At 30.0% G+C, this 20,472-nt stretch overlaps 5 protein-coding genes across 5 annotated transcripts; 4 read left to right on the forward strand and 1 right to left on the reverse strand.

Moving 5' to 3' along the window:
- The first annotated feature begins 25 nt into the window (after nucleotides 1–25).
- On the forward strand, nucleotides 26–4,030 carry Tsf2 (transferrin 2). Its single transcript, XM_035094498.1, has 4 exons — nucleotides 26–269; nucleotides 611–2,055; nucleotides 2,656–2,744; nucleotides 2,837–4,030. The coding sequence occupies exons 1-4, from the start codon at nucleotides 197–199 to the stop codon at nucleotides 3,816–3,818; spliced, it is 2,589 nt and encodes an 862-aa protein (XP_034950389.1). The 5' UTR covers nucleotides 26–196; the 3' UTR covers nucleotides 3,819–4,030.
- A 1,614-nt stretch (nucleotides 4,031–5,644) lies between these two features.
- On the forward strand, nucleotides 5,645–8,092 carry LOC118073807 (esterase E4-like). The gene is made up of 6 exons (XM_035094522.1): nucleotides 5,645–5,912; nucleotides 5,979–6,116; nucleotides 6,189–6,894; nucleotides 6,953–7,146; nucleotides 7,224–7,368; nucleotides 7,444–8,092. Exons 1-6 carry the CDS (start codon nucleotides 5,697–5,699, stop codon nucleotides 7,749–7,751), a joined length of 1,707 nt encoding a protein of 568 aa, XP_034950413.1. The 5' UTR covers nucleotides 5,645–5,696; the 3' UTR covers nucleotides 7,752–8,092.
- A 281-nt stretch (nucleotides 8,093–8,373) lies between these two features.
- On the forward strand, nucleotides 8,374–10,720 carry LOC118073808 (esterase FE4-like). Its single transcript, XM_035094523.1, has 6 exons — nucleotides 8,374–8,641; nucleotides 8,708–8,845; nucleotides 8,936–9,641; nucleotides 9,709–9,902; nucleotides 9,967–10,111; nucleotides 10,186–10,720. Exons 1-6 carry the CDS (start codon nucleotides 8,426–8,428, stop codon nucleotides 10,491–10,493), a joined length of 1,707 nt encoding a protein of 568 aa, XP_034950414.1. The 5' UTR covers nucleotides 8,374–8,425; the 3' UTR covers nucleotides 10,494–10,720.
- Nucleotides 10,688–16,539, reverse strand: LOC118073806 (nose resistant to fluoxetine protein 6-like). The gene is made up of 10 exons (XM_035094520.1): nucleotides 16,218–16,539; nucleotides 15,264–15,630; nucleotides 14,348–14,630; nucleotides 14,114–14,274; nucleotides 13,158–13,326; nucleotides 12,906–13,099; nucleotides 12,697–12,820; nucleotides 12,435–12,624; nucleotides 11,184–11,326; nucleotides 10,688–11,106 (listed from the first exon to the last, which is right to left on the reverse strand). Exons 1-10 carry the CDS (start codon nucleotides 16,528–16,530, stop codon nucleotides 10,840–10,842), a joined length of 2,211 nt encoding a protein of 736 aa, XP_034950411.1. The 5' UTR covers nucleotides 16,531–16,539; the 3' UTR covers nucleotides 10,688–10,839.
- Nucleotides 16,540–16,764: 225 nt separating this feature from the next.
- LOC118073787 (cytochrome P450 6B5-like) lies at nucleotides 16,765–20,210 on the forward strand (the record flags this gene model as incomplete). The annotated part of the gene is made up of 7 exons (XM_035094495.1): nucleotides 16,765–17,258; nucleotides 18,530–18,696; nucleotides 18,762–19,016; nucleotides 19,099–19,279; nucleotides 19,351–19,569; nucleotides 19,722–19,973; nucleotides 20,041–20,210. Coding segments are annotated over exons 1-7 (1,548 nt in total), but the record flags the coding sequence as incomplete, so codon positions are not given.
- Nucleotides 20,211–20,472: the final 262 nt, after the last annotated feature.

The raw sequence follows: 20,472 nt of genomic DNA on the forward strand, positions 1-20,472 counted from the left end.
TTTAGTATAGTTCGTGTTGAGCGATTGCAGCGCCCTCATCATCGGACTGGTGACGCCCGTTGACAAGTCATACAATAATTATTATTTTCAATTAGATGTCAATAAAATAAATAATTAATATTTTATCCAGTTTGTTGATAAACAATCAGATGTGAAAGTTATTTTATTTATATTCAAATAATTAAAGAAAAAAAAAATGGCTTGTGTGGATAAAATGTTTTGTTTAATAAAATTTATTACTCTGATAGTTTTATGTCAGAGAGTAACAGGTAAATAATTAATTTTTGTACATTTTTTGCATTAAAAATGCAATAAATATACATAGAAAGTATCTTAAAACTTGTAAAAAAAGTAATTAAATGATTAATTTAATTATCTTTATTAAAATCAATGTATGATGAATTTGAAATAAAATAAGTAATATTTAATTTTGATCTTAATATGGATGGGTGTGGCATAGGTTGTATTAAATTCTGAATCATTCACTGACTGATCTTTTATTTTTTAATCATTATTAATTCATTTAAATTTTATTTATAAATATACAAATATTTAATTAATTAAAAAATTAAATAATAGGTTAGGATTTTATTAATTTCCTTTTTTTTAGTTTCAGCACAATATTATAACACTAATTATAATTACAATTATAACAAAAATACTGAGCCTGTATACACAAGCCAAAATCACACGGCAATATGGTGTACAGTTTCTCCAGAGGAGCAAGAAAAATGTAAAGCATTTGTACAGGCTATTGACCGTGAGATATCTCAATTTGGTCGTTACTACATCAGTCTTCAGTGTCACCAAGCTTTCAACAAGGATGAATGTATGGTTCTTTTGGATCAAGAGAAAGCCCACATGACAACTCTTGATGCTGGTGAAGTCTTTGTGGCAGGAAGATATCATAGTTTAATTCCAATAATGCAAGAGATTTATACAACTGGTGTAAACTATCAGTATGCTGTTGCTGTTATTAAAAACAACACACTATTAGATGTAACATCATTACATCAATTACGTGGACGAAAAGCATGCTTTGCTGGTGTTGGTACCTTAGCTGGATGGGTTGTTCCAATTCATACTCTGATGACAAGAGGTGGATTAGAAGTGATTGACTGTAATAATCACGTCAAATCAGCGATAGAATTCTTCGGACCATCTTGCGCTGTGAATTCTCTAGTTGATCGGTATAATCCTTTAGGAGATAATTCAGATCAGTTATGTAAACTTTGCATTGGAGACATTCCTGGAGGTATTTGTACCAATAAAGATCCTTATGCTGACTATGAAGGTGCCTTTAAGTGCCTTGTAGAAGCTGGAGAAATAGCTTTTTTAGTTCATACAACAGTTCAGGAAATGACATCAATGAGTTTTGATTTTAATTCTATTTCTAAAAATGACTTTGAGCTATTTTGTCCAGATGGATCTCGAAGACGAAATATCGATGATTATCAAGACTGTAATTGGGGAAGAATTCCATCACGTGCTGTTGTTGTGTCATCGGCAACTAAAGTTGAAAATCGAGTTTTGTATCAAAAGTTTTTAGGAAAAGCTGTTAAATTGTTCAGCAAAACGCCAATCAACTTCAACGGAACTGATGACTTTAATCGAGGTCATACACAAGAGAGAAATAATGATAGAGAATCGTATGATAGAAGCTTTGATGGCAATGAGAATAATAACAATAATAATAATAATTACAATTATAATGAAAATTATAATTATAATAATCAGTGGAATCATGAATCAAATAATACTTATTATGATCGTGATCGAGAATATTCGGCCTATGATCCATCAAATCCACCATCAGTTCAACCTTTGGAGGTCTTTGACATATTTGAATCTGTACCAAAATATGGATCTAGACATAATTTACTGTTCTCTGATGCCGCTAGAGATTTTGTTCCTATTGGAGATAAAGATCAGACGTATAAACATTATTTAGGACATTCAATGGAGGCTATAATGGGAGTTAGGGATTGTCCTGTTGGAAGAATGAAACTTTGTGTCACTTCAACACCGGAAAAGGATAAATGCGAAAAGATGAAGGTAAAATATAATGCTGTAAAATAATAACTCAAGAAATGATTAAGGAGGTATGGGAGGTTATCACAAATGATGAATATTAATTTTTTTTTATGCCATAAATAAATTGGATGTAAGACACATCAAAAAGGTTCTCAAGGTCAAATGGTAGGATTGGTAGTTTTAAATTGGAATATTTACGCCATGTTTGTGAAAAGCAACATTTAATAGATTCGTTATTAATATAAACAAGTTTAATTAAAATATATTAAATCTATAAAATAGTTCAGCCATTATGTGAAAAATTAAACAATTTGTTGTTTTAAATATTTTGGTTATTTCTTTCGATACTTAATAGTTAAAATAACTGATTTATGAAGAAAAAAATGCTTCAAGTTTAATATAAATGGCATTTTTACTGTTTTAACCATTTTTTACAGACCCAAAAAAAATATAATTCATATTTTTCTTAACCCTACTTTACATATTTACTGTCGATAAAAGTTTTGATTTTTTCTGTACCTCCGATACTTCCTTAAAAATAAATAAAAGTTTATTAAAATAACAAAAACATTTTTAAGTTGAACAAAGAAACAATTTTTCAATGTTATTATTATTTTTTAGGTTGCTTTAAAAGCTCAACTTTTGAAGCCAGAGCTTTCTTGTTTCATGGGATACACTCAAATAAATTGTATGCAAGCTATCCGAGATGGGTAAGTATTTTAAAGAGAAACTTTTAATTATAATAAAGTATCTGAATATTATTACTATGATGTTTACGCAAAATATTTTTGATTGCTTTCAGTCAAGCAGATGTAGCTGTACTAGATACCAGTGATGTTTATACAGCAGGTCTATTTTACAATTTAATACCTTTCATGGCTGAAATGTACAATCTTCTAACTCCAGAATACTATGTGGTAGCAGTAGCAAAAGAGAACGATAACTCAACAGACATAACTTATTTAAAAAATAAAAATAGTTGCCATACAGGAATCAACACTGCCGCTGGTTGGGTCTACCCAATGGCTTATTTATTATCAAATGGATGGATACGTGGTTATGGATGTGATTCAATTCGCGCAGCAGCTGAATATTTTATGAAATCTTGCATTCCAGGTGCTCATAGCATTGAATATAATGTTGGTATTCCATATGAAAATATGTGTGGTCTTTGTCATGGTGTTAGCAATCGATATTGTCGTCGTGATGCTACTGAAGACTTCTATGGTCATACTGGTGCCATCAGGTGTCTTGTTGAAGGCGGTGGTGATGTTGCCTTTGTCAAACATACCACAGTATTTGAAATCACTGATGGAAAACGTAAAGAGACATGGGCTAGAAATACTTTTACTAAAGATTTTCAACTTTTATGTCCTGATGGAACTCGTAAAGCCACGTATCAATACCGTGATTGCAATTTGGGAAAAGTTAAAGCTAATGCTATTGTAGCTAGAGGAAATTATGAAGGATATAATGAGACAGAAATTAATGCTTATATTAACTTATTTATTTATGCACAACAATTTTATGGAAGAAAAGAAACAGATGAGTTCAGCTTTAGTATGTTCTACAGTAATCCACCATATACAGATCTCATTTTTCAAGATGCTGCTCAACAGTTGGTGGTTATTCCACCTGAAGAACGTGAATACAGCAGATATTTGGGTTCAGATTTTATGAGAGCTAGAAGAATTGTTGACTGTAATGCCGGAGCTAGTGAAATTGCTTTTTCACTAATTAATATAATTGTAACATTCTTTCTAGTTATGATGCTAAGTAGATAGATTTTTTTTAAAACAAACATATTTATAAATATTCTTTTTATATGAAAAAGTTATTCATAAGATAGAATCTCACAATCCGTCCAATTGTTAAAATCAAATCTTGTTAACAAATCCTAGATTATTTTTATGTTTTTTTTTTTGTAAATACCGATAAAATTTTTTATTGAAGTATTAATATTAATATTAATTATAATGATAGATTAAAAAAATGATCACAGTACAAGAAAGTGAAAGAAATTTACAATTGACTTAATACTTTTGAATTTTTAAATCATTTACAACGTTTTTGTAATTTTAAGATAGTTATTATGTATTTTTAATAAACTTTTTTTATGATAATGTGATGTCATAAATTATTAAAAAAGACATCTAAACAATTACTCCTTTTTAGTTTAAACCTGGTGTAATAGCTAGGATGGAGTATAAAGTTGTTGCATGATATTAAAAATGATAAATTAATTAATCTTTAATTTTAAGATAAAAAATAATGAGATTAAATCATTGTAAATTTACATAATACATTTATTTAATTACTAAACGCGAGATTTCATTTCTTTTTGAAAAATATTTAAATAAATATTTAGAACTGATTTTTAATCATTTAATGGTGATGTCATTGTCATTGAACAAAGTTATTCTAAAACAAATATTATAGAAGGGAATCAGTGTCTTTATTAGAATTTTCAACCTAAAAAAAAACTATCTAAAGATATGTTTTCTGCGCCCTATTTATGCATATTAAATTAATTAACTTAATTACTTCTACAACATCCTAAAATTTCAAGGTCATCAGAGGTGTAAGGATTAAATGATATAATTACTAATTTAATCTAAAATAATAATATTAAATTCAATTGTGTTCTTTTTAATTTTATAAGTATTATCACAATTAATTATTCAAAAATAATAAGTAATTAAATTCATTAATAAAATTGATAATTTGGCAATTGGAATTAGAGTGTCATTTAAAGGACATTTTTGACTGTTGCTACCAGGTAGTAATCATTCTTTTTTTACATTCTCCATTGAATAATTAATTCTGACTAATTATTTAAAAATCTATATTTTTTTATTTTTATTGTATTTTTGTATGTAATTAAATATTTTTGCGAACAATACTTATGACTACATTTTATATTTCTTTGCAAATTGAATTTTATCTGGAGCATTGTTAAACGTGATAATTATTGATAGAATATAGGAACAAGTGTTTTTTAAAATTGATTCGAATATTATACAATTCATTTTAAATCTGGTTCTAAGTTGATTATTTTAGATTAAGAATGAATAAATTAATTAATCTACTTTTTAATTTTTATTCTTTGAAGAAAAAATTATCAATTGTTAGATAAATTTGTATTAAAAATATTGAAACATTTTTTTTTCTATTTTGTAAATGGAGATGAGTTAGTAGAGCAGTAGATAAAGAAAAACAATGATTTATAGTTTAAAATAATGAAGTCGATACGAGAATTGTTTTGTAATTTATATGACTTTCCTTAAAGGAAATAGGAGACAAAAAAGAATTAATAATAAATTGCATAATTGATCGGAATATAATAATAAATAAAATAATGTTTTTTTATCGGATGATATGAATCATTAAGCTACGATCAACTAGTGTTTTGTATTCATTCAAATGCTAGAGTGGTATAATTAGATAAACGTTTGATATTTTGTGTTGTTATTTAAGAATTATATAATCGCATTCTGATAAGACTAATTATTGATACATTCTAACTGTTAAAATACTTGGTTCTTGGAATCTGCTTGGAAATTCTGCAAATGTTTCCTCCTTTAGGAAGAATATAAGATCAGCGACGAACTAGTTCTTGGTCAGTCGTGTGAGCTGAGTCACAGTGGCTACATCGTATCAGAATGAAAACATTTGTTATTTTAATTTGTGGATTGTTATTGAGTTGTGGTATTGATAGCATCAATGCTACACATCACAATGAAACTGTCGAGGTCAACGTTAGCTGTGATCTCGGTCGGGTTCGGGGATCTGAAATGACATCAAGACTAGGAAGGAAGATTTATGCTTTCCGGGGTGTTAGGTATGCTGAACCTCCAGTTGATGATCTTAGATTCAAGGTAAGCGAATGAATTATTTTGTAATATCTACCAATATGATTGGATATCATTGTTTTTTCTTGATAGACACCAGTTCCAGTTAAGCCTTGGACTGTGACATTTGATGCTACCCAAGAAGGTCCTATGTGTCCCCAACCTAAAGATCCTAACAGAAATGATCCAATGTCTGAAGATTGCCTGCGATTGAATATCTACACAACCCAAGTAATAAATTAAAATTATTATATTCAATAGATGAATTTGAAGCATCCATTTTAATTTATTATGATCTATCAGATACCAACTCGAAGAGGTCCACTGAAACCAGTGGTAGTTTTCTTCCATCCTGGAGGTTTCTATGTCTACTCTGGACAAAGTCTGATGTGGGGACCTGAGTATTTCCTAGACAAAGACATCGTCCTGGTGACTGTGAATTACCGACTAGCATCTCTAGGTTTCATGAGCACTGGAGATGAATATGCTCCAGGTAACCTAGGTCTCAAAGACCAAGTTATAGCTCTGCGATTCATTCGAGACAACATTGCATCATTCGGAGGTGATCCAAACTCTGTCACCATCACTGGATACAGCGCTGGAGCTTGGAGTGTCTCAGCTCACTTAGTATCTCCAATGTCCCAAGGTCTTTTTCACCGAGCTATCTCCATGAGTGGAGCTATAACATTCCAGACTTATTTACCATCTCATCAGAAACATCTTGCCGAAAAGCAAGCACGTTTCCTCAACTGCTCTACTGAATCCAGTAAAGCAATTATTGATTGTTTGAAAACTAAACCAGCTCAAGAGATTGCTAATACCCTATCTAAATTTGCTGAGTGGTATGGAGATCCTATTTTAATCTGGAGACCAGTTGTAGAACCAGATCTTCCTGGCCTTGAACGATTCATGCCAGCACAACCGGTTGATTTGATCAGACAAAGGAAGTTTGCCCAAGTTCCATTCATTACTGGAGTAACCAAGGATGAGTTTGGTGGTGTTCTTGCTGGTAAGATGAAGACGTTTGTTGATAATAATATTTTCCTAAATGAGTCTTTTCATCGTAGGTGCTATTGAAGAAGGTGAAAAAGGAAATACAGCAATATTTGAAGAATACACTGCTAATTGGACTAAAATAGCTCCAATCAGTTTTGCTTATGATCGCGATACTCCAAGATCTCTTGAAATAAGTAGAGAATTCAAACGATTCTATTTAAATGATGAACCAGTTTCTTTGAAGAATATCAAAGGTGTCGAGCAGGTACGCAGTTTATTAATTCTATTTTCTTTCTTTTTTTTCAAGTATTTACATTATGATGATGATTCATATTTTTTCAGCTTTATGCCGACAGCGCTATCATTTTTAGTGTACACAGATTAGCAAACCTGATCAGCCAATATTCTAGTCAACCGGTTTATTATTACAAGTTTACTTATCAAGGCCGTTTTAGTTTTTATACTTATTCTAACAAAACAGCATTTGGTAATTTTTTTTATTCTGTTCAATTAGTTATCTTGTGTGTCATCAAGAAATCCTGTTGAATCTTTTCTTTTTTAGGAGTTTGCCATCATGATGATCTGCAGTATTTATTCTTCATCAAAGCACTCTTTCCTTTCTTTGACTCCAATGCACCTGAAGTCCCCATGGTCGAGAAGATGACATCAATGTGGGCTAACTTTGCTTACACTGGACAGCCGATTCCTCAGGATAAAAAAGAATTCGCTGGTGTATCTTGGACACCTTTGACCCCAGAAAATAAAGCTTACATGGAAATTGATAGTGAAATGACCATGAAACGTGGGCTTTATCAAGATAGAATGGAAGAGTGGGAGAAATTATTCCCCCTAGCACCAGTTCCTAAATAAGTTTATGATAATTATGTTAATAAATAATCTCAACTGATGAGTATTGGAGTAATTGGAAGCTTTTTATGTATTAAAAACATGTCCTAAGTAGTACATTCTTAACCAAGGGAGAAAAGTATGATATTCTGACCTGGGTGTAAAATAAATAAAAAAACATCCAGGTGATTGCCACCCTTGCCTTCTGCTCATGATGCAATTTTACACCTGGGTCAGGAAATCATACTCTGCTTCTTTGGTTAACAATGTACTATTTCCTTTGTTATATAATAGACATTGTAAAATATATGACTATGTATTTTATTTTTATATTAAAAGTCGATGAATTTGTTTATTGCAACGCACAACTGACTTGTCTGTATTCAGTTTCTGACTGAAACTTGAGCTGACCAGCATTTCCCCTGTCATCAAGAGTTTTTTATCGATCTAATAAACGTTTTGAATGTTTTATAGTTAATTTTCGAGTTATTATTATTTCTTATTTTACAATACACTAGATAACTTCAAGCAATGATTTACTATTTTTCTAAATGCTATCATTGTATAATTCAACAGTTCTTGGAATCTACTTGGAAATTCTGCAATTGTTTCCTCATTTAGGAAGAATATAAGATCAGCGACGAACTAGTTCTTGGTCAGTCGTGTGAGTTGAGTCACAGTGGCTACATCGTATCAGAATGAGAACATTTGTTATTTTAATTTGTGGATTGTTATTGAGTTGTGGTATTGATAGCATCAATGCTACACATCACAATGAAACTGTCGAGGTCAACGTTAGCTGTGATCTCGGTCGGGTTCGGGGATCTGAAATGACATCAAGACTAGGAAGGAAGATTTATGCTTTCCGGGGTGTTAGGTATGCTGAACCTCCAGTTGATGATCTTAGATTCAAGGTAAGCGAATGAATTGTTTTGTAATATCTACCAATATAATTGGATATCATTGTTTTTTCTTGATAGACACCAGTTCCAGTTAAGCCTTGGACTGTGACATTTGATGCTACCCAAGAAGGTCCTATGTGTCCCCAACCTAAAGATCCTAACAGAAATGATCCAATGTCTGAAGATTGCCTGCGATTGAATATCTACACAACCCAAGTAATAAATTAAAATTATTATATTCAATAAACGAATTCATAGTTCAATACTTCACTACATTGTTTTTCGATTAATTCGTCACATTATTAGCTCCCTACTCGCAATAGCATATTGAAGCCAGTGATAGTCTTCATTCATCCCGGAGCTTTTGTCGTCTCTTCTGGACAAAGTCTGATGTGGGGACCTGAATATTTCCTAGATAAAGACATCGTCCTGGTGACTGTAAATTACCGACTAGCATCTCTAGGTTTCATGAGCACTGGAGATGAATATGCTCCAGGTAACCTAGGTCTCAAAGACCAAGTTATAGCTCTGCGATTCATTCGAGACAACATTGCATCATTCGGAGGTGATCCAAACTCCGTCACCATCACTGGATACAGCGCTGGAGCTTGGTGTGTCTCAGCTCACTTAGTATCTCCAATGTCTCAAGGTCTTTTCCACCGAGTTATCTCCATGAGTGGAGCTATAATATTCCAGACTGATGCACCATCTCATCAGAAACATCTTGCTGAAAAGCAAGCACGTTTTCTCAACTGCTCTACTGAATCCAGTAAAGCAATTATTGATTGTTTGAAAACTAAACCAGCTCAAGAGATTGCTGACACTTTATCCATGTTTGCTGAATCTAATGGGTATCTTGGATTACAATGGAGACCAGTTGTAGAACCAGATCTTCCTGGTCTTGAACGATTTTTACCAGCACAACCTGTTGATCTAATTAGACAAAGGAAGTTTGCCCAAGTTCCACTTATTGTTGGAGTAACTAAAGATGAGTTTGCTGGTTTTCTTGCTGGTAAGACTCATAATTTATATCTTATAATAAATCTTCTCATCTTCTCATAGCTGGATCATTATTTCAGGTGCTATTGAACAAGCTGAAAAGGGGAACACATCAATATTTGATAATTATTCTGCTAATTGGACACAACTAGCTCCATTTATCGCTGGATACGAACGTGATACCCCCAGATCTCTTGAAATAAGTAGAGAATTCAAACGGTTTTATTTAAATGATGAACCAGTTTCTTTGAAAAATATTCAGCGTCTTGGACAGGTTGGCATATCTTGAATTCATTTTTTCAAATATCTTCTAATATGATAATATTATATCTCTTCAGCTCAATTCTGATGGCGCTGTTATTTTTGGAGTACACAGACTGGCAAACCTGATCAGTCAATATTCTAACCAACCGGTTTATTACTACAAGTTTGCTTATCAAGGTCGCTTCAGCTATTTCACTTGGTCTAACAAAACTGCACTTGGTAATATCTTTTTTAGATTGAATCTTCATCGTTCATTGGATCAAAATAATAATAATCATCCTGTTCTCTTTTAGGAGTTTGTCATCAGGATGATCTGCAGTATTTATTCTTCATCAAAGCACTCTTTCCTTTCTTTGACTCCAATGCACCTGAAGTCCCCATGGTCGAGAAGATGACATCAATGTGGGCTAACTTTGCTTACACTGGACAGCCGATTCCTCAGGATAAAAAAGAATTCGCTGGTGTATCTTGGACACCTTTGACCCCAGAAAATAAAGCTTACATGGAAATTGATAGTGAAATGACCATGAAACGTGGGCTTTATCAAGATAGAATGGAAGAGTGGGAGAAATTATTCCCCCTAGCACCAGTTCCTAAATAATTTTACAGTTAATTCATGTTTTATAAATATTTCGAAATAATTATATTGTAAAATAATTGTATGTCTCCATCTATATCTTGACAGACAATCAACGGAATTTGTTGTTAGTAACGCTTGACTGATTTGTTCATGTTCAATTGACGACTAAAATTAAAGCACATCAGACGTTTTTCTTAATGATTAAATCTTTCCTGTCATTTTTAATAAACTTTTGATCTTTTTATTCATTTGTCGTGCCATTATCTTACAATATCAATAAAAAATCTCAACTGATAAATATTTTACAATCAATAATTCTTAATTTATCACAAAACTAAATTTAATCTCACCCTGAAAGTAGGAGTCATTAACTTTTATTGTCATTTTTGTCATCCAACTTCTGAAGTAAATCATTACTGTGTGATGCCTCATCTTCCTTGAATGCATAATTATCAGTTCCATTTTCCACACTACTATTTTTCATTCCTTCATTTTGAATAATATTCGCACTTTGTCTTTGTTTATTACCCTTTAATATCATTTTTTCTAACACTAAAAAAGGTGATTCAAAACAAAGTGTGAAAACGAATGCTGCTAATATATTTAGCACAAAATCACTAAAAAATATGTTGATCTAAAAAGTATTTAAAAGAAAAAAATCATGAATTAACTGTTTAAATGAATTTATTATTTAAAGAATAAATTAAATACCATTTGAAAATCTGAAAAATATCCTGGTACCCTTGTAGCACTTGCCTTCATGGCTTCATTGATGAAATGAATCAAATAAATACAATATGATATCCTACTGAAAGGTAGGAATATTGAAAATGATAATATGTTTTTGATAATTCCTGGAAAATAAAGAAGAAAAATAGTTTTTTATTTAATTATAACAGTCCATGAACAAATAACATAGATCTGTATAGATCTGCTCAGATCTATTTTTTGGTACAATTAGATCTACTTTATTCTGTGTACATCTGCTTTGATCTTCATAGATCATCGGTGATCTTTAGAGATGCATTAAATTTTTCTATACCCTAATCTTACTACCCGGGAAAAAATAAAATAGATCTACACAGATCCACATTTTTGCCATTTTTTGGATCTAATTTGTTCTTCTTATATCTGAGAAACTAAAGAAAATTTGATCTAAGTAAATCTATATACATAGTGATCTATATAAATCTATATAGATCACTAAAATCTATATAAATAGTGATCTAGTGAGGTTACTGTGTATCTACACAAATTACTGTGTGTCTATGAAGATCTTCATTAATCTCGATGATAAAAAAAGTTTAATACATCTACAGAGATCACAGAAGATCTAGAGTGACCAGAATAGATGTACACAAAACAGAGTAGATCTACTTTATTTTTTCCCGGGATAGGTATAAAAAAATCAATCCAAAATAGATTTAATCCAGGGAAAAATAAAATAGATCTACATTGATCAACGTAGATCTATTTTTTGGCACAATTAGATCTACTTTGTTCTGTATACATCTGTTTTAATCATTTTAGATCTTCTGTGATCTCTGTAGATGTATTAAATTTTCCTTATCATCGAGATCAATGGAGATCTCCATAGACATACAGTAATTTGTGTAGATGTACAGTGATCTCACTAGATCACTATTTATATAGATTTACTTAGATCAAATTTTCTTTAGTTTTTTAGATATAAGTAGATTAAATTAGATCTAAAAAATGTCGATCTGTGTAGATCTATTTTATTTTTTCCCTGGCAATCTTACTAGGTATACATAAATCAATCCAAATAAGATTTAAGTAGATCTGAAAAATGTAGATCTGTGTAGATCCATTTCATCTTTCTCCAGGAATACAGAGATCTAATAAGATCTGATAAAATCTGGTGAGATCTGATAATCAAAATAATCAGATCAAACAAGATCTCATCAAATCTATAAAGATCTAATCTAAATAAACTATCACCTCCATATCCAATAGCTGATGTATAAATAATCCAACAAACTCCAAAAGCCCAAATATGTCTAGAACAACCAGCATAAAAAGTTTCCCAATAAATATCATATTTATAGTCTGGATGTTGAAAAATCCTCAATGTAAAGAAACAAAATGCAAATGCTAAAACTGCTAGGATCCATCCTAGAATAATGAATTTCTGAAAAATATTTCCATTAGTTATATTTAGAGAACACCTTGAATATAAATTAAAAATCGTACACTTTATTACTTTGCAATAAGTTCCTTTGGTAGTATGAAGCTTGTAACCGCAGAAAACACCCAGTAGCCATGGTCCAGCTCTCGTATGACTGGTGACGTAGAAATTAATCATCATATCTTGTAGCTGCTGTAGGCTGAAAATTATCAAGTAAACTGATGAATAAGAATTAATTTAAATTAATAGATTTAAATTGATAGAAATATGAAAAATGATTTTACTCAGTAGGATATAATGCTGCAGAGTATTTATTCATATTGGCAATCACAGCAGGGACAATAAAAGAAGCCACTATGAAGCTTGATAAAATATACAGACCAATTTTAGGTCTCTTTGCTAGTGGATATAAAATGATTGGAGACAACCAAAAGAAATGCATGTCAACTGATAAATACCACGTGTGACCTAAACATCCCTATAATCATTATGTTCATGAAAAGATTGATTATTATTATTTTTGAATTCTTTTTTACCATAGTTTCTGCCGCGGAATAATTTTGTATGTACAAGAGAAGTCTCCACCAACTCTTGGAGCATATTTCCGATTGGCTACTTATATTTTCGTCCCAAAGAGCACCACTTCCGAAGTGTGGAAAAATATATATTGTTAATAATATTAATATTCCTAGAGCTGGTGTCAATCTGAAATGGATGAAAAAGATATTAATTTATAGGTTTTTGAAAAAAGGTTGATTATGCATTGAGGATAAAATTAATTGTGAACAAGAAAGATTTTTTTTAATTAGTCATTGCATCTGAATTATTTTAGATAGAATTGTCTAGAGTGTTGGTTTGTTATGATGTCTTAGATTACGAGATTGTTTTTAGAACTAAAATTACTGTTGTTAAAAGTTGACAATTGGTACAGAGTATCTCCAATGCCTTCAAGCTTTAGGAGAGTTTAAGAAATCATTCTAATTGATTTTATCATTACTTTCATTTACAAAGCAATGTTTAGACCATTGTGTCATGGTTGTACAGGATACTAGACAGAACTAGGTAGTGTACAATGATTGTATGGCATACCAACAGGATATTATAAGTGGATTTTAAGACTTTTTTTTAAATCACATTCTATTGAACACTCCAAAGTCTTAGCACCTAATTAAAATTCCTAATTAATAATTCAACTCTACACTGTGAACAAGAAAGATTTCTTTTGATCATTGAAATCGAAATTTCGAATAGTCGTGATAACTTTTTCACGGCATCTGAATGATTTTGGATAGAATTGTCTAGAGTGTTGGTTTGTTATCATTTTTTTATTGGATCCAATGTATTGATTACTTTCGAGTCAAGTCTTTTCTAACATCAAGGAAAAATAGATCGATTGAGTTGAACAATTAATTGAATGAATAATTATTTATTAAGACCCATGGAGTCTGGAAGAATAACAATCAAACATACTAAAAATAATCAACATTTATACCTTAAATAACGATGTATGTAGTAAGTAATAATATTAAACTTATGTCCACTGCTCATTTCCTTGAGGAATAAGTAGGCTGTTAGAAATCCACTCATAACAAAAAAAGAGTCAACTGCAAATGGAGCTATAAGAATATACACTGCGTCCCATGAATGAACCCACTGAAGAATAAATAATTAATTATAAATAAATTACACAAACTTTAACTAAATTAATTATCACAAAACATTGTACCTCTCCAATATCAACCAAATTTATAATACTTCCAGCAAATGGCATAACATAATTGTGTCCCAAAACAACCCAAGCCATGCTGAAAAATCGTAATCCAGCTATCGATGGTAATGTACCCTTGGGTGTTTTGGTACTAAGTATCCTCAGACTATTTGAATAAAAAGAAAATTGTGCTAGACCATTCATTATTACATTGTCAGTCTTTTGTATAATATTTGATCTCATTAAAATATCATTGATGGTACAAATGGTCAAGAAGCCGATGAAAATTCCTAATATTGACCTACAAAAAAATACAATACAAATAAATATGATAAAGGTAAAATAAAATAAGCTGTATGGTGTTATTATTATATAGGACACCGGGTAGGAACGAAGTTCTTTACGCTATTCGACAAATATTTCATTTATAAATTTTGATCAAGGTATTTTGCAAAAGATAATAATAATTTGCGTATAAATATTATCTTATTTTTTTCAATAAATTCACCATTGTTTATAAATATATGTATCAGTGATATAAAAAAAGAAAAATTTTTTCAGTTCATTACATGCCGCAGTTTATTAAATCACATGGCTTTTTTTTCATTAAAAATTAAATAACTTGAAAACTATTGATTGCAAAAAATCCACACTGGTCTCATTCTTTTCCTCGTAAAATTCTCTAAAAATCATACACACCATGTCTCGATCTCCAATGCATTGTTTTCAAGTTATTTAATAAAAAATGAGATGTGCGAGTAGATGGATTACTTTCTCTCTCTCTCTTTCTCTGCAAGCAGTGAGTCTAGAGGAAGAGAGATAGCTACTTAATGCTTTTTTGTAATAAACGGTTTTTGCTACCAAGCACCTGTTCCCATAACATCCCATAAAGAACTTCGTTCCAAAAAAAATAGTATAATTTTTTTTTACTAACAAAGTAATTATTCCTCCTGTACTCCAAGGCTTGGGTTCAATTGATATACAAGATACCGATTGAATCTGAATAGCAGAAGTATTGACAAATGGTGATAAATAAATTTTCATTGATTTGAGAATTGATTCTAAGAATTCTTTAACTTGTTCAGGAGTGCAAATAGACGGTACACAAACTGATAAAGATAACTGGAATGGTATTTGTGCTAATCCTGGTAATCCAATAGAAGGTTTATACATGCACTGACGCCCACGTATAGTAAAATTATCTTTAACTTCTTGAATAGATAAACATTCGTCATACATTCCTAGATCTTTGCTAAATCCATTGAGTATTCCTGCTGGAATCTTCGATGATGCATCCAACACTATTACAACCAATTACAAATCAACACCAGTAGACTCATTATTATCATCATATTATTATCTACTTTTTAGATAAAATGTTTAAATAACCAAACTCTGACTACCAGCCTCTTTTTATTTACTTAAGGCATTTCGATTAAAAATCTGACTTTATATATCCATTTCTGCACTCAATCTGCAGGTTCAAAGTTTGATCCTGATCCTCTATATATTCTTTCACAAAATTTATATGCTTAAATGAGAAAGCAGTATGGTATTGCTGCAGAGCTGGACATTTTCTTCAAGATCATTACGTAAAATTTTTAACAGGTTTTTTTTAATATAAAAGTCTGTCTATTAATTCGAAAACAATTGTTTAAATTTTTGTAAAAAAAAATTACACAGTGTAAATACATTTGTGATGAATACTTCACTTGATACTTGAAAGATAACCTAAGTCGATCGAAATACCTTAATGAATATTATGTAGAAATGATTTAAATAAATTTATTTTAACTTTTCAATATCATTTTAAAATAAAATAAAATAATAAAATAAAATAAATAATAAATAAAATCATTTTAAAATAAATATTTTCTAACTATCATACTTTTTAGAGCCCAAAATTCCTTTTTCATGATGCCAGCCTTAAAAAGGTCCAATTGTTGATTGCACTCATTATCAGCTGTTGATGCGACCAATTTTTGAACACTTTTAAAATTATCCGTTGCCAAAACATTAAACTTTGTCTTCTGTACTCCATTTATTATATCAACAATATCAACATGACGTGTTAAATTATAAATATCATAACTATTATTATTACTATGATAATTATTCGTAAATATTTGACCGTTTATTAACGAGACAATGGATAATGTTGTGATAACAATGAATATAAACGTTGTATCTGTGAAAGACATGATTCAATTTGAAAATGAATTATTTGTATCTCTGTTGATTGATTATATACAAGATGATGACTTGCCGATTGTTTAAAAGTGATAACGATTTTGTGCAGACTGATATTTTCATTATCATGTATGATTTAATGAGATATCAATTTTTATTTATGTCAAATAATTTCTTAGAAAAATATATCATTTCCTTCATTGATAATAAATGTTAGACTATTTTATTTTTATATCTAGTTTGTAGAAAAATTGATTAAATTAATCGTCGAACCAGTAGTGTAACTTTCCACTGGGAAAGCAAAAATATCATGTACTGAAAGAAAGTCATTTCTCTAGCTGCTCTAGACTTACATCAGTTTGCTAAAATCTAGCAACAAAATTGTGTGAAAAAAATAAAGCTTTAAATTAATTCAAAATATTTTTTATCTAAACAATGTTTTTAATTATAATTCTTATAATTCTAACCATCAGTGTTGTTGTTTATTATTATTTAATTTGTAATTATAATTATTGGAAAGTCAGAAATGTACCTGGACCAAAACCTTCTCTCATTTTTGGTAATACCAAGGATTCAACATTATTAAAAATGACTATTGCTGAAAGAATTCGGGAAATTTATCAAAGCTATCATGGATTTCCATATGTAGGAATTTTTGAACTCAGAAGTCCTGCTCTTATTCTAAGAGATCCTAATCTTATCAAGTTGGTGATGCTAAAAAATTTTGACTGTTTTCAAAGTAAGTATTTTCTTTTTTTTTTCTTCTGATAACACAGTAGAGTTCAACTAGACCAATCCCGAGTCAAAAAATTGGGACTCATTTTGTCTTCAATTAGTCTTTAATCGAATTTCAATATATATTTGAGACTATAGGACTAAAAAGTCTTATTTTATCCGCGGTTTTCCATTATTAAGACAATTTGAGACTTTTGAGAAGTTTAGATTTTTTAAAAATCTCACTTTGTCCTCAAAAAAGTCTCATTTTGTTGTTATTGAGGAAAAAATGAGTTCTGTTTGAAAATTGTTTGGTCCATTAAATGAGGACAGAATGAGATACATGAAACGTTATTGGGACTTTATTGAGTAAGCAAAATGAGTTTAAAAAAAGGCTGGTGTGACAAGAAACATTGAGGCCTATCTGAGACTAAGTGGGATTTGGTTAATAAAGGCTTATGAGAACTAAATAAAACATTTAAGGTAAAGACATGTTAAATGAATACAAAATGAAGATAGTACGATCGAAAACATTGAGAATAAAATCAATTTAATATGATTGAAAATATTTAGGATAAAATGAGACTAGTGAAGATTCGATGTAAATAGGATTATGAAGACTAATTGAGACATTTAGAATAAAAGAATGTTTAAATCAGACCAAAGTCAGTCTAAATAGTTTACTTCAAGATAAAACGAGTCCCAATTTTTTGACTCGGGATAGATAACCATCATCTAGAACATGGACAAATGGTTAAAGCCATAAAATACTTTAATACATTTTTTATTCTTTGAAGTAAGGTCTAGTTTATTGAAGAAAAACATTCAATTCTTGCAATAAATGGCTCATTGTCAAACTTTACGCAGGTAAAATTATTCTAGAGTCTCCACAGAGCTGTTTAAAGGTTTAATTTAATGATTATTAAACTTGAAAAAATGTTGTGCTGCTAAATAAGGCTATAAAATATAGGACTGCAATTAATATAGCACCTGACTTGTTGAAGTTAACAATAAAAGGTAGAGTGGGATGGTGATAGAGTTGTGCTATTTTACATCTTGATCCACTAAACCTGAAATGAAACATCAATTATTAGTTGAACACCATGATTGACTGTAATAAACAAAAATTCCATTGTTTCAATTTATTTATATCATTTTAACTTACCTTTACCTGCAAAAAAATTTGACAATGATCCAAAGGATGATTGTTTATCTTCTAGACTTAACTGACCACTGCTATATTTACCCTATTGTTTCAATGTTATTCAAACCACTGATGAATTAAATTTGTTTCAGGCCGAGGCATTGTCATAAATGAAGAAACAGATCCACTAAGTGCTAATTTAATCAATCTTACTGGACATAAATGGCGAATCTTACGATCAAAACTTACTCCAGCATTCACTTCTGGCAAATTAAAACAAATGTTTCCGTTGATGGCTGAATCATCTGAGAAATTTAAGGTTTATATTTTTTTCACTTATCATTTTACCTTTTTGATTTATAATAATCATAATAATTATTACAGAAATTTGTTATTAAATATGCTGACAGCAATGAAACAGTAGAAATGCGTGATTTAGCAGCTAAATTTGCTACAGATGTAATCAGCACATGTTGTTTCGGATTAGAAACTAATTCAATTCAAAACAGTGATTCGGAATTCAGAATGATGTGTAAAAGAATCCTTGATCCTTCTTGGATAATGAGTTTTAAAAGATCGATTCGTTGGTATCTACCAGGAGTTTTTAAATACTTTGGAATGAGTTTAAATCCAGAAGAAGTAACATTTTATATTCATTCATTTACTTATTAATTTTTCAAAATTGAATTTCAGTTTAATTGTTTGTTAATATCTGCTACAGGTCAGTGCTTATTTTTTCAATTTAGTACAAAATATGATCCAATATCGAGAAACAAATAACTACATTCGTCATGACATAATGCAATTACTTATTCAATTGAAAGATGATAAAAGAATAAATAAAAATGAAAGCAAAACGGAAGTGATTGATGATAAAGATTATCAAGAGCATGATGACATTGGTAATTATTACTTAAGATAATTTTTTTTAATCATTTAATTAATGAATGTATTATTGATATTATTATTGTAGTAATTGATGATGATATCATTGCTGCCCAAGCTTACGTATTTCTTCTTGCTGGTTTTGAAACATCTTCTACAACAATGAGCTTCACCATGTACGAACTCGCTGCTAATCCTCATATTCAACAGAAAGTTTATAATGAAATTAAAGATACAATTAATAAATATGGAGAATTATCTTATGAAGCAATGAGTGAAATGGAATATTTAGATTGTGTTATAAAAGGTAAAAAAAATATTAAAATTTCTGGAAGCATTTTATCTTATTTAAAGTCAATGTTCCAATTGTTCCTGATGGAAATTTTATTTTTTTAGTCGGGACAGTAATCTTAATTATTGATAATTAATAAGTATTGAAATGATTGTATTTAATTGTAGAAACACTAAGGAAACATCCACCAGTTGGTGTAGTCCCACGAGTGTGTAATAAAGATTATTTAATCCCGGGAACGAATGTGAAAATTGAGAAAGGTTTGAAGGTATTGATTCCTATTCATGCTATCCATCATGATGCTGAGTATTATCCAAACTCTGAAGAATATGATCCAAGTAGATTTTTGGATAAGAATAAAAAATTTAAAGATTCTTGTACTTATTTGCCATTCGGTGCTGGACCACGAAAATGTATTGGTAAGCATTGAATTCAAATATTTATTAGTAATAAAATTAATTTTATTTTATCTTCTTTTTTATTTAGGTATGAAATTTGCTTATACACAAACTAAAGTTGGTTTGATAGCTTTATTATCGGATTATGAAGTAATTTTGGACTCTAAAATGACGAAGAAACTTAAATATGATCCTACAGCAAATATTTTAACAAATAAACAGGGAATTTTGTTGAAAATACGATGGAGAAATTCAAAAAATAACAGAGAAAAATAATTAAAAAAAAATTTTTTTGTTTATTATTACATAAATTTTTTTGCATAATAATACTTTGACTTTCTACTTATTATATAATTTTTTAAGTAAATATTATTCTAAACAATATTTTACTTATACAAAATAAAAAATTAATTATTAATACAAATAAGTTTTATTATTATCTTAATAAATTTTCATTTTTCATCTTAAAATTCGTCACTCTTCAACAAATAAGTTTTTCTTTTTTTGCTTAAACATTTCC

Source organism: Chelonus insularis, unplaced genomic scaffold (assembly GCF_013357705.1).
Source record: "Chelonus insularis isolate UGA/USDA-ARS -01 unplaced genomic scaffold, ASM1335770v1 scaffold_367_pilon, whole genome shotgun sequence".
Taxonomy (NCBI): Eukaryota; Metazoa; Arthropoda; class Insecta; order Hymenoptera; family Braconidae; genus Chelonus; species Chelonus insularis.